At 32.4% G+C, this 14,503-nt stretch overlaps 1 protein-coding gene across 17 annotated transcripts in view; it reads right to left on the minus strand.

Moving 5' to 3' along the window:
* LOC138318875 (ribosome-binding protein 1-like) overlaps positions 1 to 14,396 on the minus strand; it is a 35,585-nt gene extending 21,189 nt beyond the window's left edge. For 4 of the 17 annotated variants that reach the window (XM_069261667.1, XM_069261666.1, XM_069261660.1 and 1 more), the window contains exons 1-13: positions 13,221 to 14,396; positions 9,473 to 9,591; positions 8,505 to 8,577; positions 8,126 to 8,364; positions 7,866 to 7,903; positions 7,302 to 7,476; positions 6,799 to 7,002; positions 5,368 to 5,472; positions 4,865 to 4,969; positions 4,491 to 4,595; positions 2,921 to 3,063; positions 2,501 to 2,612; positions 1,460 to 1,555 (exon numbers count right to left, since the gene is read on the minus strand). In XM_069261667.1, coding sequence (XP_069117768.1) covers positions 1,460 to 1,555; positions 2,501 to 2,612; positions 2,921 to 3,063; positions 4,491 to 4,595; positions 4,865 to 4,969; positions 5,368 to 5,472; positions 6,799 to 7,002; positions 7,302 to 7,476; positions 7,866 to 7,903; positions 8,126 to 8,364; positions 8,505 to 8,577; positions 9,473 to 9,591; positions 13,221 to 13,878 — 2,172 coding nt within the window. In that variant the 5' untranslated portion in view covers positions 13,879 to 14,396. The remainder of the gene's footprint in view (positions 1 to 1,459; positions 1,556 to 2,500; positions 2,613 to 2,920; positions 3,064 to 4,490; positions 4,596 to 4,864; positions 4,970 to 5,367; positions 5,473 to 6,798; positions 7,003 to 7,301; positions 7,477 to 7,865; positions 7,904 to 8,125; positions 8,365 to 8,504; positions 8,578 to 9,472; positions 9,592 to 13,220) is intronic. The other 13 variants (XM_069261661.1, XM_069261656.1, XM_069261649.1 and 10 more) reach the window with 7 other exon arrangements.
* Positions 14,397 to 14,503: the final 107 nt, after the last annotated feature.

A 14,503-nucleotide genomic window follows, 5' to 3' on the forward strand; every position in this document is an offset into this window, starting at 1 on the left:
TTCTGCTCCACTAGGATACAATGATACACTCCAATACAAGTTCAAACAACTCCTCGTTCAGAGTCACCACAGCATGAACCCTGGCCTAGAATTGCGACGTACTAGTAGCCGTTTACATCAGTGAGACATTCTATCACACCGAAGATTTCATAGCTGATTGCCTCACTATCGGGTCACTTCATGCTGAGGTGACCCGATGGGGGTTGTTCATTGTTTCATCTTGTATTGGAATGTATCGTATAGCATCTTAGTGGAGTGGAAGTACAAAGTAGATTGTATCTAACTTCAACTGATGGAAATCCACCATATGTATTAAATTTGAGAAATGTCCTTCAGGTACTTTCTGAGAAAGAACAGTAACAACCTTTATGATGGTTAGTCATTGGCAATTATTTTTCCTGATAAGATTGGTCCCAAAATCCAACATCCATGAGTAGGAACCTGGGTATTTTTTATACTTTCTGATAAAATGTGACATACTGTAACAGGAACTATTTACAGCAGAGACAGACAGAGAATATAGATGAGAAGTGATTGTGAAGCTTGTCATCATCTGATAAAATGGGTTAAAAGCATGACAAACAATATAAAAAATACTGTTTTTCACCAGTGTCCCATTTTGGATTTAATGCATTTTAGGTACATATGTGCATATAGTGAGATTTATAAAAGATTGATACATTACTTGTACATTGATACCACAGGTGAGTCTAAACAAATTTAATAAAGTTGCTTTAAACTTGAAGTTGACCAGCAGCAAAATAGGAAATTGATAACAAAGTACAAAATGTGCTCACAGTGAAAACCTGTTTTGAGGTAATGAACTACACTTATAAACATTAGCCCAAACAAAGCCTTAGGTGGGAAAGGTGGTAGCGCATATGGCAAGTGTACATATATGGGAGAAGTGTGTATATATATGGTAGTAGATTAATCATTACTGAAAATGTAACTTAGAAATGGGAAATATTTCATTTTTATCTTTATATTGCATAGGTAACCTATTTTAACAACTGACATATTTTTAGGCAAATCTTATAAAGGCCCTTCTCCAAAAGGGTGTTAAGCATAGCATCCTCCTAACATGAAGTTGTGACATTGGAAGTGGGAAAAGAAATTTTTTACTTACATTCTGAGCAGGAAATAAAACATGTAGAAACCAATGTTTTAATAGTAATGACCAATATATTTTCACTTTAATAAGAATTTATCATAATTTCACTATTAGAATAATTTTGAGCACTGAGATACATTTCAACATTCAAAAGAAAGTAGAAAAATACAATGAAGAAATGAAATAACTGATTACAATAAAAAAAGATGCTTAAAATCCACACAAAATACAATGACAAACAGTTCAAGATGAAATCAAAATCTATTTAGCACACTGACAAAAATAAAGTTTAAAAAATGTGAGAGAGAAAAAATTAGTAACGCAAAAATTGGAATGGAAGATTACCTTTGTATCTTTGACAGCAGATAGAACTTGATGTGTTACTGACTTTTCTGCCTTTTGTAAGGCTTCCATTGCCTCCCAATTCTTTTGCCTCAAATCCTAGATAAGAATTTAGTAAACAAGGGATTGTGTAAATACTTCTCGGTTTGATAAGGAAATGGTCCCACCCTCTCTTTCTCCTAATTTATATAGCACAAAAGCCCAATTTAGAAAAGAGCACTGAAGTAAGCATCCCATTTCTGAATAGGGAAAGTATATATTTAAACAGAGATAATCAAGAAACCTTTTGTTGGTAGGTAAATTAAGTAATACAGGACTGGCAATTATTGTTGACCTGGAGTTAAGTGTTACAAAAAATATCATAAATGGTCTGATTCAATGGTAATGGTCTGCTGCTCTAAACTTTGAACCAATAAAGAGAATGATCAAACAACTAAAAAGACTGAGTTTTTTTTGTTCATGTGTAATCTGTATGTTTTTTCATTCAAATTTCCAGTTTATCAATTTAAAACAAAGTTGACATAACTGGATATTGTAAACAAATTTCAGGTTATTCAGCAGATTAACACAGAACTTATGATACCATCTTTCTGATTACAATGTCATCATTTGATGGGATTGGTATGTTAGTAAAGAGAAATTGAAATAAACTTTCCAACAAGTCAAGAAGCAAGCTGTGTTAAGTGTTCTTCCTGGGTATTTTAAACATCATGCTTTTTTATAAGGGAACAACTGAAAAAGAGAAGATTTGATAGAGCTCTGTATATTCACTGCTATATATGATGACATGTGAAAATTTAGGAATCTAACCAAATCTTTTCTTTAGAAAACAATATCACCAAGATGCCCTGCATTCTCCAAAACGATGATCATCTTTAGGTATGTAATCCAGATGCATAATTTCTTAAAATTTGACAACAGTTTTTATCTGTATTTTTTTTTAATCTGCATTTACTGAAATCAAGATAGACAGTGATTTGGAGTGCAGTACATCTGTGATGGAAAAGATGTCAAACTTATCACACTATAATTCTAACATCTTACATTGTTTTTCTTCTTCTGTTTATCCACCTCGCTTTGCAGCTTAGACACCTCTGTGAGCTTGGCCTCCATATCAGCCTCCAGCCTCTTAATTTCTGTTTCCTTCTCTGAAACTCTGCAAAGGTCAAGCAACACACTGGTAAGGTAAGGGTTACTTCCATGTATTACTCAATCAATATATTATCTGTCAAGTGTTTTCTATGTTTTTACTTTCAAATATTTTTTTTGACAAATGAACAGGCAGTGCCTCTCATAAACAAAAACATTTTTTGAATACTGAGTCATAAGTCTATGGTTCTAAAGAAAACTACAAATATCTGCTTCCAACGCAATTGAAATTGTATTAAAATGTAACACGACACGACACAATGGGATGAACATGGAGAGAGCATGAAATGTGTTACCAGTATATACAGTATTTACATTTTTTCATGTTGGGAAACAGCAATTTTGTTCTCAGATGGTTCATCATGGATGTCTCCATTAGGAGCTCCAGCTGTCTTCACTGCTGTCTCCTTCACCACCATCATTTCCTGTGAAAGGGTCGAGTTTTCTTGCTTCAAAACCTAAAAAAATAAATGCAAAGAACCTGTAGCGATCATAGCAATATTGAAAATACATCTTGCAAATAACATCCTATGTATTCTGAACAATTAGATAAGTTCTGCATTCTAAAAGAAAAAAGACAAATTCAGAAAAATGAACTTGTTTGCAATGATCTTTGTACATAATTGAGTAAGAACCACTGAAAAGTAAAATTGCTAGGTAAGGTGAATACCATTTATTTTTTGAAGTAACAGAATCTTTATCCAATTTATTAATTAGGATTATTATCCAGCTCATAATCATCTGTTGAAAGCAACCCATATATATTTGTAGGATCATCTAGTCACTTATAATTACAACTGCTGAAATATTGTACATATGATCTCTCTTGCATTTATCTACCTAAAATCCTCTGAAGATAATATTACAGTCTCAGGTAATTTTATATCTTGCATGTTAGAATGGTTTATTTCATAATGTATGAATGTATGCTTCAGGCTGCTAATTATTTTTCATTCAAGCAAAGATAAGACATAAGCAGCCAAAGCAGTTGGATTATTCCACAGTTTAATAGTCTACATCAGTAAGTTCCACTTTGAGTTTATTGGTATGAAGTACAGTCAGATAGTAGTCAGCGATACAAATCACTGTCAGGTTGTTACTAGTACATATGTCTTTACAGTCTTTATACAGTATGCTTAAACAAGCTGATACTATACAAGTGATGTATACTACATTAGAAGCAATGTTTTTCATTATGATATTAAATGAGGATATTAGAGGGAGACATGCAAATATGATTATGCACTCGTTATTTGAATCCTGGTAACAAATCATGCTTGTATTTCATCTAAGTGTTACTTGTTTGCTTTACTGTAAAAGTGGAATTATTTGTGACATTGAATTTTTCACTTCATTGCCTTTCATGTAATCCTCCACAAATAGATACAAGTGCAAATGCATCAAAATTGGAACAATTTGACCGATAACTAATTAAAAATATCTACACTCAAAAATGTAACCAGAAGGAATATCTACTGTACAGCACAATTTAAGTCAAGTTAGGTTAAATAAAAAGAAAATAGCTTTGTAGTTTCTTTATGGTACTCTGAAGCAAGCTTTATAATGAAGTTACTATTACTGTACAATGTTTGTTATACCAGTACACAAGGAGTAGCATGCAAACTAAATGTTGTAGAGTATGGTTAACACAGACAGATGTTGATGAAGCACCTGTCAATTAAGAAAACAGATGATAAACAGGTTTGTCTTGCCCATTAAGGCATACATATCCAGTATTTTTCAGGCTCTCAAGCAATGACACTTATAGTGTGCATGTCTATATATATATATATAGCACTAGAACACATTAGTACACAAATAAGCTGTACAAAAGCCTAAATTGATCATGCGAGGCTGGTGGCATCTGACAGACTCGGCCAGTTACCTCAATCTCATTCTGAAGTTTGTCCTTGTTTTGTTCAGACTCAGATAATTTCTGCTCCATATTATCCAGACTTGACTTCATATCACTTTTCACCTTCTCTGCAGCCTAATGTGAACATGGATCAATATTTAGAGACAACTTACTTCACTTTCCAGACATTCAACACGGGAAAGATTAATATGTATTAATTAAATATGGTAATGTTTTAATTAATTTACTAGGAATAGTAAAAGCTGTGATGTTAAAGCATAAAATATAGTTATGCTGTTGATACAATAATATATGAAAGACATTCCTGTAAAAGAGAGATCATTTCATTGTCTCAGGTTATAGTATGTTACATTGTCCACAAGCATATGCATGTTTATGTCTACCTCGAAATCTGTCTGTAATTTTGTCTGGATTTGTTCCATATCTGTCAGTTTCTGTTCGGTAGATTTCAGGTTTGCCTCCATATCAGACTTTTGCTTCTTAGCATCCTTTGAAAGTTGAAATATTGTTAGTGCAAAGGAGTTCAAGTGATGGTGTGTGCATAAATAAAAACATTTAAAACAAAAAAACAAAAAAAAAACTGGTAGGAAATTAATGAAATGGAAAAGTATCCTCCTACCCAAATAATTAAAATTTTCTATATTTTTTAATTGAACACCTCAGGATGGAACCAATAAAGCTAAATATGATCAGCTGCGGCATACTGTAGTTGTTTGATAAACTTAAGGATTAACTGAAAGGCATTTTATAGTATTCAATGTTCAGACAGACTACAAGAGGAAGCAGCTGGTCACAGTTTGGCAAATTGATCCCAGAGACAAATCTTCCAAATGACCTCCACCTATATTATAACCATCCCCTCTAATACTGGTAGTACAGTAATTACCTCAAATTCCTTCTCAAGTTTAGCCTTCTGTTGCTCGGCATCCACTAACTTCTTCTCCGTTACCTTCAGACTGGCCTCAACATTAGATTTGGCTTTTTCAGCACCCTATCAAAATAATATATATATCCAGTCTTGTCTTGTTTTGTGCTTTGAATTTAGTCTTTCTTGTTTCCATGACTTTCATACATAATATTACAGTAGTAATGACACATGAAAACACATCCAGTTTTGAAGCTGTTTCAGTACTACCAGTATTGTATGTTTTACAATAAAATTTACATTTTCCCCAATTTCACCATCGCCATACTGACTTTCATATTCCAACCCCATGTGATCGTCTCCCAAAACATGTGTATCATTCCACTCCATCACCAGACCTTAATATCTCCCTATTTTTATATCATAAAAGTCATTCACATTTAGTTGATTTTAACAATAAATGGCTTCTGTTGTTTTTTTCTTTTCTTTTTCTTTATGAATTAGCAATAGCTTGTATATGTATCTACCACTACCATTTAGCATAATCTATAAATATGCTGATGTTGATTACAAACAAAAATAGGTTTTAATGACTCCACCCAGAATTAATTCATACTATTTAACCAAAAGCATAGTTATATACGTTATACCTGTATATTAAATATGAATGAAGCTTAATACTGATCTATTTAAATATAAATATCTATGTGTAGCATCAAAGCTAATAAATGTCCACTTGATGTGAAATTAATATCTCTAGACCTTTCAATACAGGAATAAAAGTGCAGTTTATAACCAGGTAAATATTGTATATGATAGTGTATGGAATGAAAAGGCTTTGAATGTGACTGCTGCTGTGCACTTCAATATCAGAAATGTAAAAAAAATAATCATCTGTTGGGTACTTACATGTACTGATACACATGTTTCCTGTGTTCAGAAACAAAGTAATGTATTGTTGTGTGTATGATTATTAAGAAACAATTTTGATTTTGAAAATTGAAAAAGCAAATGAAAAAAAAATTTAAAAAATAAAAATCAACATTTGTACGCTTTGTTCCTATATAATTATATTTCAGTGATAACGTTGTAGATTTAAAAAAAAAATCCTTTAGCATACAACCAAAGATTCTCTGTTACAATGAGAATTGTTAGTAGCCAGAAAGATATCACACAACTTTCCACCACCACTTTATAATTTTAATATATTGGAATGTAATTTGAATGAAAGCAATTGAATATATTCCAGACCAATTTGATCTAAAACATATTCATTACAAATCACTTTTAATACCCATATACACAGGTTTTAAAAAAATCTTTTGCTACTTTAATTTTATTTTAGTAAATGTTATATGTGAATGAGTTTGAGATGATTATTGGTACAGTATTACCAAGTCAAACACACCTTGTAAACTCCCAAAACAAAGTATGATAAACAATAATACATACCTGAAGTTTCTCCTCCAATGCCTTTGATGTGTTGTCGTTACCAGATAGAGCCATTTCTAATTCCTGTAGTCGGCCCTTCACTGTTGAACATTCCTTTTCAGCTGCTTTCAAATTAGTAGTCAAAGTGGCATTTTCTGCTTCCGTCTTTCTCAAAAGTTTGTTTACTTCATCCAGTTTCTTGGTTACAACACCCTCAACCTCTTTCTGCAAAGAAAACCTTGACAGTTAATAACTGTGAGGGAAGCTTGCCTATTTTATATTGCAACTATGGAAATACAGTCCTTTTGTCAATCAAATTAATTATAAAGAGGGAATTAAATTAATAAATATCATTCATGATAATAATGGGTGCCTTTTTTGGAAAGAAACATAATTCAAGGAGAAGAAGATTTTTGACAGGCATTATTTGAATCAACATCATTTTTAATTATCAACAAACAGTTACAACTTAATATTTCTTCAAAGTGTTATCTAGGTTATTTTGTAAAGTTAATGTCCAATACCTCTGATCCTTTAAGCTTAGCCAGTTCTGCGTCCTTCTTTGTGAGTTTTTCCTCTAGAGTCTTTTTGGCATTCTCTGCGGCAGTATTCCTTGCCACATTCTTCGAGAGTTCCTCCTGTATAATCTGTAGCTGCTGTGTCAGACTTGCATAAGTCTTCTGGGGCACTGTCTCTGACCTATGGGAGATTGAACATATTTCAATTTCATTTTACATCCTGAGGTACAATTTAAGGTTTTCAATATCAGAAAAATTATTCAAAATAGAGCTTTACAATGACAACTCTTCAATATAATTTTCAGCTCAAACATGTTAAAACAGTTTGCCAATGGGAACTTATGACAGAATATTTTTTACAGTATTTGATTATCAGTATAGAATCTTCCCCTATCTAAATATAAGATGCACATTTAATTCATCTTTGATATCACCAGTTACCATACTTCAGGTATCTTTATCTTTGAGACAATGTTTTCTTTGGGGATAAAATTTTAGTCAAATTTTATATTTATTCAAAAAGATGAATAAAGATAAATGAAAAGTAATAGACATGCCATAGCTACTTACTCTGCTCTTTTCAGGTTTTCTTTCAAAATCTTATTTTCCTTCAAAAAAGAAAAGAAATTAATGACCTTATTTCAAAATGATATTCTTTAGGTCAGAATGTCCCAGCAACCTTCTTTATAGATCTATGTGTTTAATTTATATTTACATAATTACTGAACAGAATATCTAATATATCCAATATCAATATGAATGTAATTGTGACCATCTTCAGTTGCCCGAGAGAAAAGTCAAAGAATAAGACAACAAAACAATTAGCATACCTCACTGAGTTTCTGTGCAAGGCTCTGATCCCCCGCTTGGCGTTCAAGTTGTTGCAAGCGAGTCTGCATGGAGCTGCGCTCCATCATGTGTTGTTCAATAGAGTGTTGCATCTTGGATCGAAGAGCTTGAATCTCAGAGTTTTGTACAGCTATCTTTTCCTGGTACTGTTTTTCCAGGCTGTTGTATCCAGCTTTTTCCTTTGATAGACAAGCATTGGCATGCATTGCCAGCTTTTGTTCTGTATTGACAAACAAAAAGTTTAATACCTTTCTTTCATGTTATTTTGAACAGAAAAAAATTAAATCATTTATAATAGGCTTTCAAATTTCAATTCAAATATATGTGCAGGAAATCATAATGAATGAAATAGTTTAGTACCTTCTTGCAGGGCACGCTCTTTTTCTTCCAGCTGTTTACGGAGCAATTTAACATCATCACCTTTCTGCGTTTTCTGAAAAATTATGACAAATATTTTGTATGACAATTTTACTATTCTCAATTTCTGGTGGTCATGTACAATGGCATCAGGTCTAATGATTATTAACATAACATCTTCATAATAGAAAAATCATTCTGAACAAGATAAGGTATAGTTTTGTCCACATCGGCGTTTCTGCAACCATAAATTTGTGATGCATTTCATCTGACAAAATATGAATGCATTTTTTTTAGAGACTACAAATGATACAAGACCTTCCATGTTGCTCCCCGTAGACCGTCTGCTATGTTGCATTAAATACAAAGATCAAAATCAAAGATGACTATCTGTCTGTCAGTTATTTTTCTATGATTTATCAGTCTAAAAGCAACAACAGAAAGACATGTTCAATAACTGTAAAAAGAATTGTTTCCTTACAAAGAGGATAGGAAAATCAATTATCAAAAGATCATCTACACTAAAAGACAGACTGAAATGAATTCTTTATACAAAAGGTAGTATATGATCAGTTTAGATTTGACAGTACACTAAACAACAAAGCCCAAAAGCCAGGAAATGTGACATTGTGTGGGTGTGTGTAATCATAAGGAACTAACACATGTACACATATTTATTCTATAAAGGTCAACCTAGTACAAGGTTTTACTGATTATTGACATTTTCTGTCTTAAACCCACAGAATTGTCTCAATTACAATAAATTGGTCATAATATATAGGCATATTATGTACATGCTGTATTAATTTCTTAATTATCAATATGGAAAATATATGCAAAATAAATAAATATTATTTGATAAAATTATATCCAAAGGTATTAAATCCTGGTCTCTGAACTAGGAAATGTAGGAATGTCAAATGCACAAGTCCAGCTTGGATATAGATATTACTAGTAATTAATATACTAACCTTATTCCAAGATGAACTGGCTCCTCCCTGTTTGTTCAGGAGGACCTCAATCAAATTCTGTATTTCTGAGTCAGAGAGGGAAGCTGTGTGGAGATTGGCCACAAGCTGATTAGGATCAACTGAAATATACAATATATCAAAAATTACAAAATAAACATTTCCAAATTTAAGGCATTCAAAATCTTATTAAAACCTTTGTTGTATTAAAACCTGAAAATAATCCATAGATTGATTATGATATTAGAGAAGTCCTGCTGTAAAAGTCTATCAGGCTACATACCGCAGATATCATTACATTCATTACTGTTTCTAAGAAAAGTAAAGGAAATTGTTTTTCTGTCCATCATCATGTTGTGATGGTTGAGGAATTACAGATGTGTGCATGAAGTTTAAATGTCATCCTGAAGTTAAGGGGAAAATAACAACTGAAGTAATTATGTTTCCTAAGTTTCTTAAAGTACTAATGTAGATAATGTATGACTGGTGGTCTTGCTGGCCATAAATGAGTATGGAACAAAGCAAGGACAATAATCCTAGATTCTTACCAAAAAATGCTTTATCAACTATGATTATTCAAATAGTACACACAGTTTAAAGACACAGAAAAAATGGAGGAAAATTGTCCAGTGAATTGTCTCCCCTGTCTACTATATGTACATGTAGCTATATATATATATATATATAGTTGCTTTTGATAAATAAAACAAAATGTTACATTTCTTTCATTCAGGTATCATATACATTGTTTAGTATCTATAAATATATTGTGTAATTGAGAGTTTAAAATGAAAGTATTAAAACTCACTCAGAACAAACTCAATTTTGTTTTTTCATTTTAATTTTAAGGTAGGATACAGGTTTGTTTTAATTCAATATACCTATATACATATCCATGTGATTAATCAAATGTTAGGCAGAATGCAAAAGGCCAGCTGGAAATAAGCAAAAGGCATTTCTCCGTACACATATATAGTTAGTAGGTGTTTTGATAACGACATGTCATTTACGACTGTTTATATGTGCATCAAATTCATGAAAATACACCTGAAAGGCTATATCTTTAAATTATCTATAGGGAAGAACAGTTAATTATACGCATAATGAAAAGCTCATTACACAAGAAGAGGTGAACCCTGACTTTACACAGTATCATGCCTTAGGAATGTGAATTGCCAATGTCAGATAGTAAATAAACTAGCTAGTGTAGTTTATATCCCTAAGGGGGTGCTTACAGTCTTGTCACTAGCTGTCAAATCAGTCATGCTGATCAACCTTAAGTTAGATCAAAATGATAACTTCATCACTATCGTAATGATGTGCATATGATAAACTTCCATTATATAAAATAAGTTTAACAATGTTTATTAAGACAGCGCTAGCAAACAACACAGATTTTGCAACCAGGTCTAGCTCTATGGATGATTTATAGAGAAGCCAAATAGTAAGCTTAAATGGATATAGTAGTAACTGCATTACTTGATTATAATTACACTACATGAACAGGTATAAGCTTTGATTGTTACACTTTTCAGCCTTTCAATGCTCAAAAAATATTTATATACAATCTAATTATCATTGTTATATATAATTAGGTCAATGAGATCAATATCATGTGTATGGGTATATAAAGACAATGTCATACATACTCTTCTGTAAAATGATTTTACAGAAAAGTGTGGCAATTTTTCAATGCACAATTTTCTTTTGAATATAGATATTGCAAACAGATTATTAACCATTACTAAGTTTGGAATTGGAAAGTCAAAAATTTTATCAACATAACTGACTGTGTACAATACTATCACATATATTTCAGTCAAACAATTCATTAACTATCTCTAGATTTTCAAAGTAGGGGGAGATAATCTGGTATTAAAATTCTGATGAGAAATTCCTATAAACAAATTCATGGCCAGTATATAAATAGTCTATTATTTTGTTTCATAATTTCCAAAAGCTGACTGTGTACATGTACTAGGTATAAGAATGTAATCACTCTCACAATCTGATACTTATCATCATCATTATATTCATAATGAGAATGCACACATCTAGATACAATCCACAGTTACAATCTGAAACACAAGTGTTAAAGTGTTGTGTTCCCATTACCCACTTATGTTTTAAAAAGATTTTTAAGCCTCATTGGTATGTAATGTTTGCCTTTGGTATTATTTCCCAATTTACCAACACGCCTATCAAAGCTGGTTGTCATTCAGACAGGGTAACTGGATGATTGATTGATTGATTCCAACTCAATGTCGGTTATTATACATTTATCAATTGAATGAAACAATTATAATATTAATATAATAAGGTTGGTAAAATATATTATTTTGTGAACGGCAATTCATTTATTACTAAATGGAGTTTTGGTACTTCTAAAACAGTGTGTTCTATATGCATGTACCTGGGTATATCCATGTAATAAGCTGTAAGTTGGCAAATTTGACCCTTAATATCTATCCCCTCTGACTCTCTGACACACACACATATATATAACACTTCATGGATATTCAGGATTTACAAATTGAGCAGCATTGGTAATTCATCTTTATGTTATTCAATTAATGTTATGAAGTAGTTTGCAAATTTAAAATTAAGTCATCAACATATCAGGAAGCTAATTAGGAATGATTTACAACTTACATGTGTATTACCAATATCATGTATGGTTTGACATTCAACAATCAACACATTACATGTGGTAGGTATTTGTATGTTGTCATCACATACAATCATCCATGACATATGTTCAACAGCTGTATGATAAACATCACCACCACTTTGTAATGATTGACATGGGCATGGGGGAGGTGGGCTATATCATTATAACCTTCATTGGCTAAAATTTCAAGGACACATCTGGTGACAGGAATGTAATTTTGTGATCAGTAAAAAATTGTATCCAATTGACATTCTTCTGCCAAAAGCTGAGCTTATAGCCTTTACATTGGATAACATAAGACACATTACCCAACCTTAGATTACATTCTAAAGACCTAAATTGATGGTTTTATTATATTCTAATGTCTAATTAGAGTCTATATATGGTGATTTCAGCTATAAAATTACAAGAAATGAAAGTTTGGATTTTAAAGAATATGCAAAAGATCGAAAAACAAGTGCCATTCAATGTCAATCCCTATTCCTAGTAAAGAAAACTGAAAGTGAAAGTGAAACTGGCTGATACAGCTAATTTATTTTCACCTTTTCAATAATAAGACAAGAGCGTAGACCTTCGATATGTTACACTGGCTGCTTGTATGTGTATTGTAGCGATATAGTGCAATCAACTGTGGGTCTCTGATGCCAGTGCAAACTTGTAAAGGTACACTATAAATATCAAATAGATATGTACTGAGCTTGCATGTTTACTACTAAATAGAAGAAGAAATCAGCTGAAAATACAAAAAAATTTAAGGAATAACAGAAAAAAGTAACTGCAATTATTACATATTATCATCATAATGCTGTAGCTAGTATAAATTATTCAAGCTTAAGCTACCAGTACACACAAAAGCAATTCTTGACACTGAAGTTTGACATTTTTTCTATATAAAATAACAAAACAGATAAAATTACATCCACCATCTTAACCTGGAGTGTCCTTAAATGACCCTGGCTTTTAACAAGATGTTGAACTAATCAAACTATAACTATACAATTTTATCGGCTATATCATTGTTTATGATGTTGAAATGATAAATGTCAAACTCCTGTCTTAAATCTAATAAAAAAATCTTACTTCTCATTTTGGATTCTGGGCTTGAGTAAGATGCAGAATGTGACACTTTCTCAAATTTTTGAACAATAATCTCCTCTTCTGTGACTACAGGTCTCTTTGGGGTTGCTTTTGCTTCCTCTTTGCCTTTCTTAGATGTTTTTGGAACAGACTTGTCCTTCTTTCCATCCTTTGAATCTTTTTCTAGATCATGAAGAATTTCCAACTCATCTTTAGGTACAGGGATATGATGAATCACTTGCTGCGTTTCCTTTGCTACATGTGGCTCCTCATTCTTGTTGTGCAAGATAGATTTTGGGGCTTTCTTCTTTGAACTTTGAGGACGTTTACCTTCAGTACTAGCTGCTTCTGTAAGTGGCTCAATAATTTCAGGATCAATATCCAAATTAACCATCTTTGGTTCTTTCAATTCAGGCTCTGAAACCTGAAGACCCTTTTCTTTAGGTTTCTCTTTAGGCTTTCTAAACTTTTTCTTTTCTTTCTCTGCCTTCTTTAGGCTTTTCTCTTTCTGCTTTTCATCTTCAAGTCTTTGCTTCTGTTCAGCTAAAGCTTCTTCAAAAGTTTTCTCTTTTATTCCAAACATAGATATAAGATAAATCATCAACGCAGACACGCAGAACACTGCAATGCCGATGATAACAGTGTGGGGATCCATTATCATTATGACAGGTGCTGATGTTGTCGAAATCCGGTTGACTGACACTTGTTAGATGAGATAATTACCACGCCCCTCTCCTATTTATTTCCTTTATATGTGTACCAACATCAAATTATATTTAACACATAAGCCAGGTTATATACAATGAACAGTTACAAGTCAATTTTGAAAGTATACCGTAAAGAGCGTCAAAGAATTTATACGTCCGACTACAAACCGTTCACCACCAGATGATTTTCCGTCCACGTCGGCACTCGGCACTTCCTCACTGCAGCCGGTTAAAAACCGGTAGCAAAATAAATGTAACCAAAACAATTTTTCTTTTATGATAGGTTGGTAGCAACATATATGATATGTTAATTAAAACAACGACCTTTGTTAGACGTGGTAATGTAAATACTTATGTGGATGCACTTTTCTTCACAGCCCGTATCTTGTCAACGTGGATAAAAATTCTTCCGGAACTGAACCCGTCTGAGGGCCTTCCCGATTTCAATGGACGATCAGTATACCGTAATCTGTTTGTAACAACGAATTTGATTGGCTGAATTCTATCAGACGTATAGATCGTCTGCTCAGCATCTTCGTGAACCCCTCTCTACAAAGTTAACCAAAGTAACTCACGCAA

Source organism: Argopecten irradians, chromosome 3 (genome assembly GCF_041381155.1).
Source record: "Argopecten irradians isolate NY chromosome 3, Ai_NY, whole genome shotgun sequence".
In the NCBI taxonomy this organism is placed as follows: domain Eukaryota; kingdom Metazoa; phylum Mollusca; class Bivalvia; order Pectinida; family Pectinidae; genus Argopecten; species Argopecten irradians.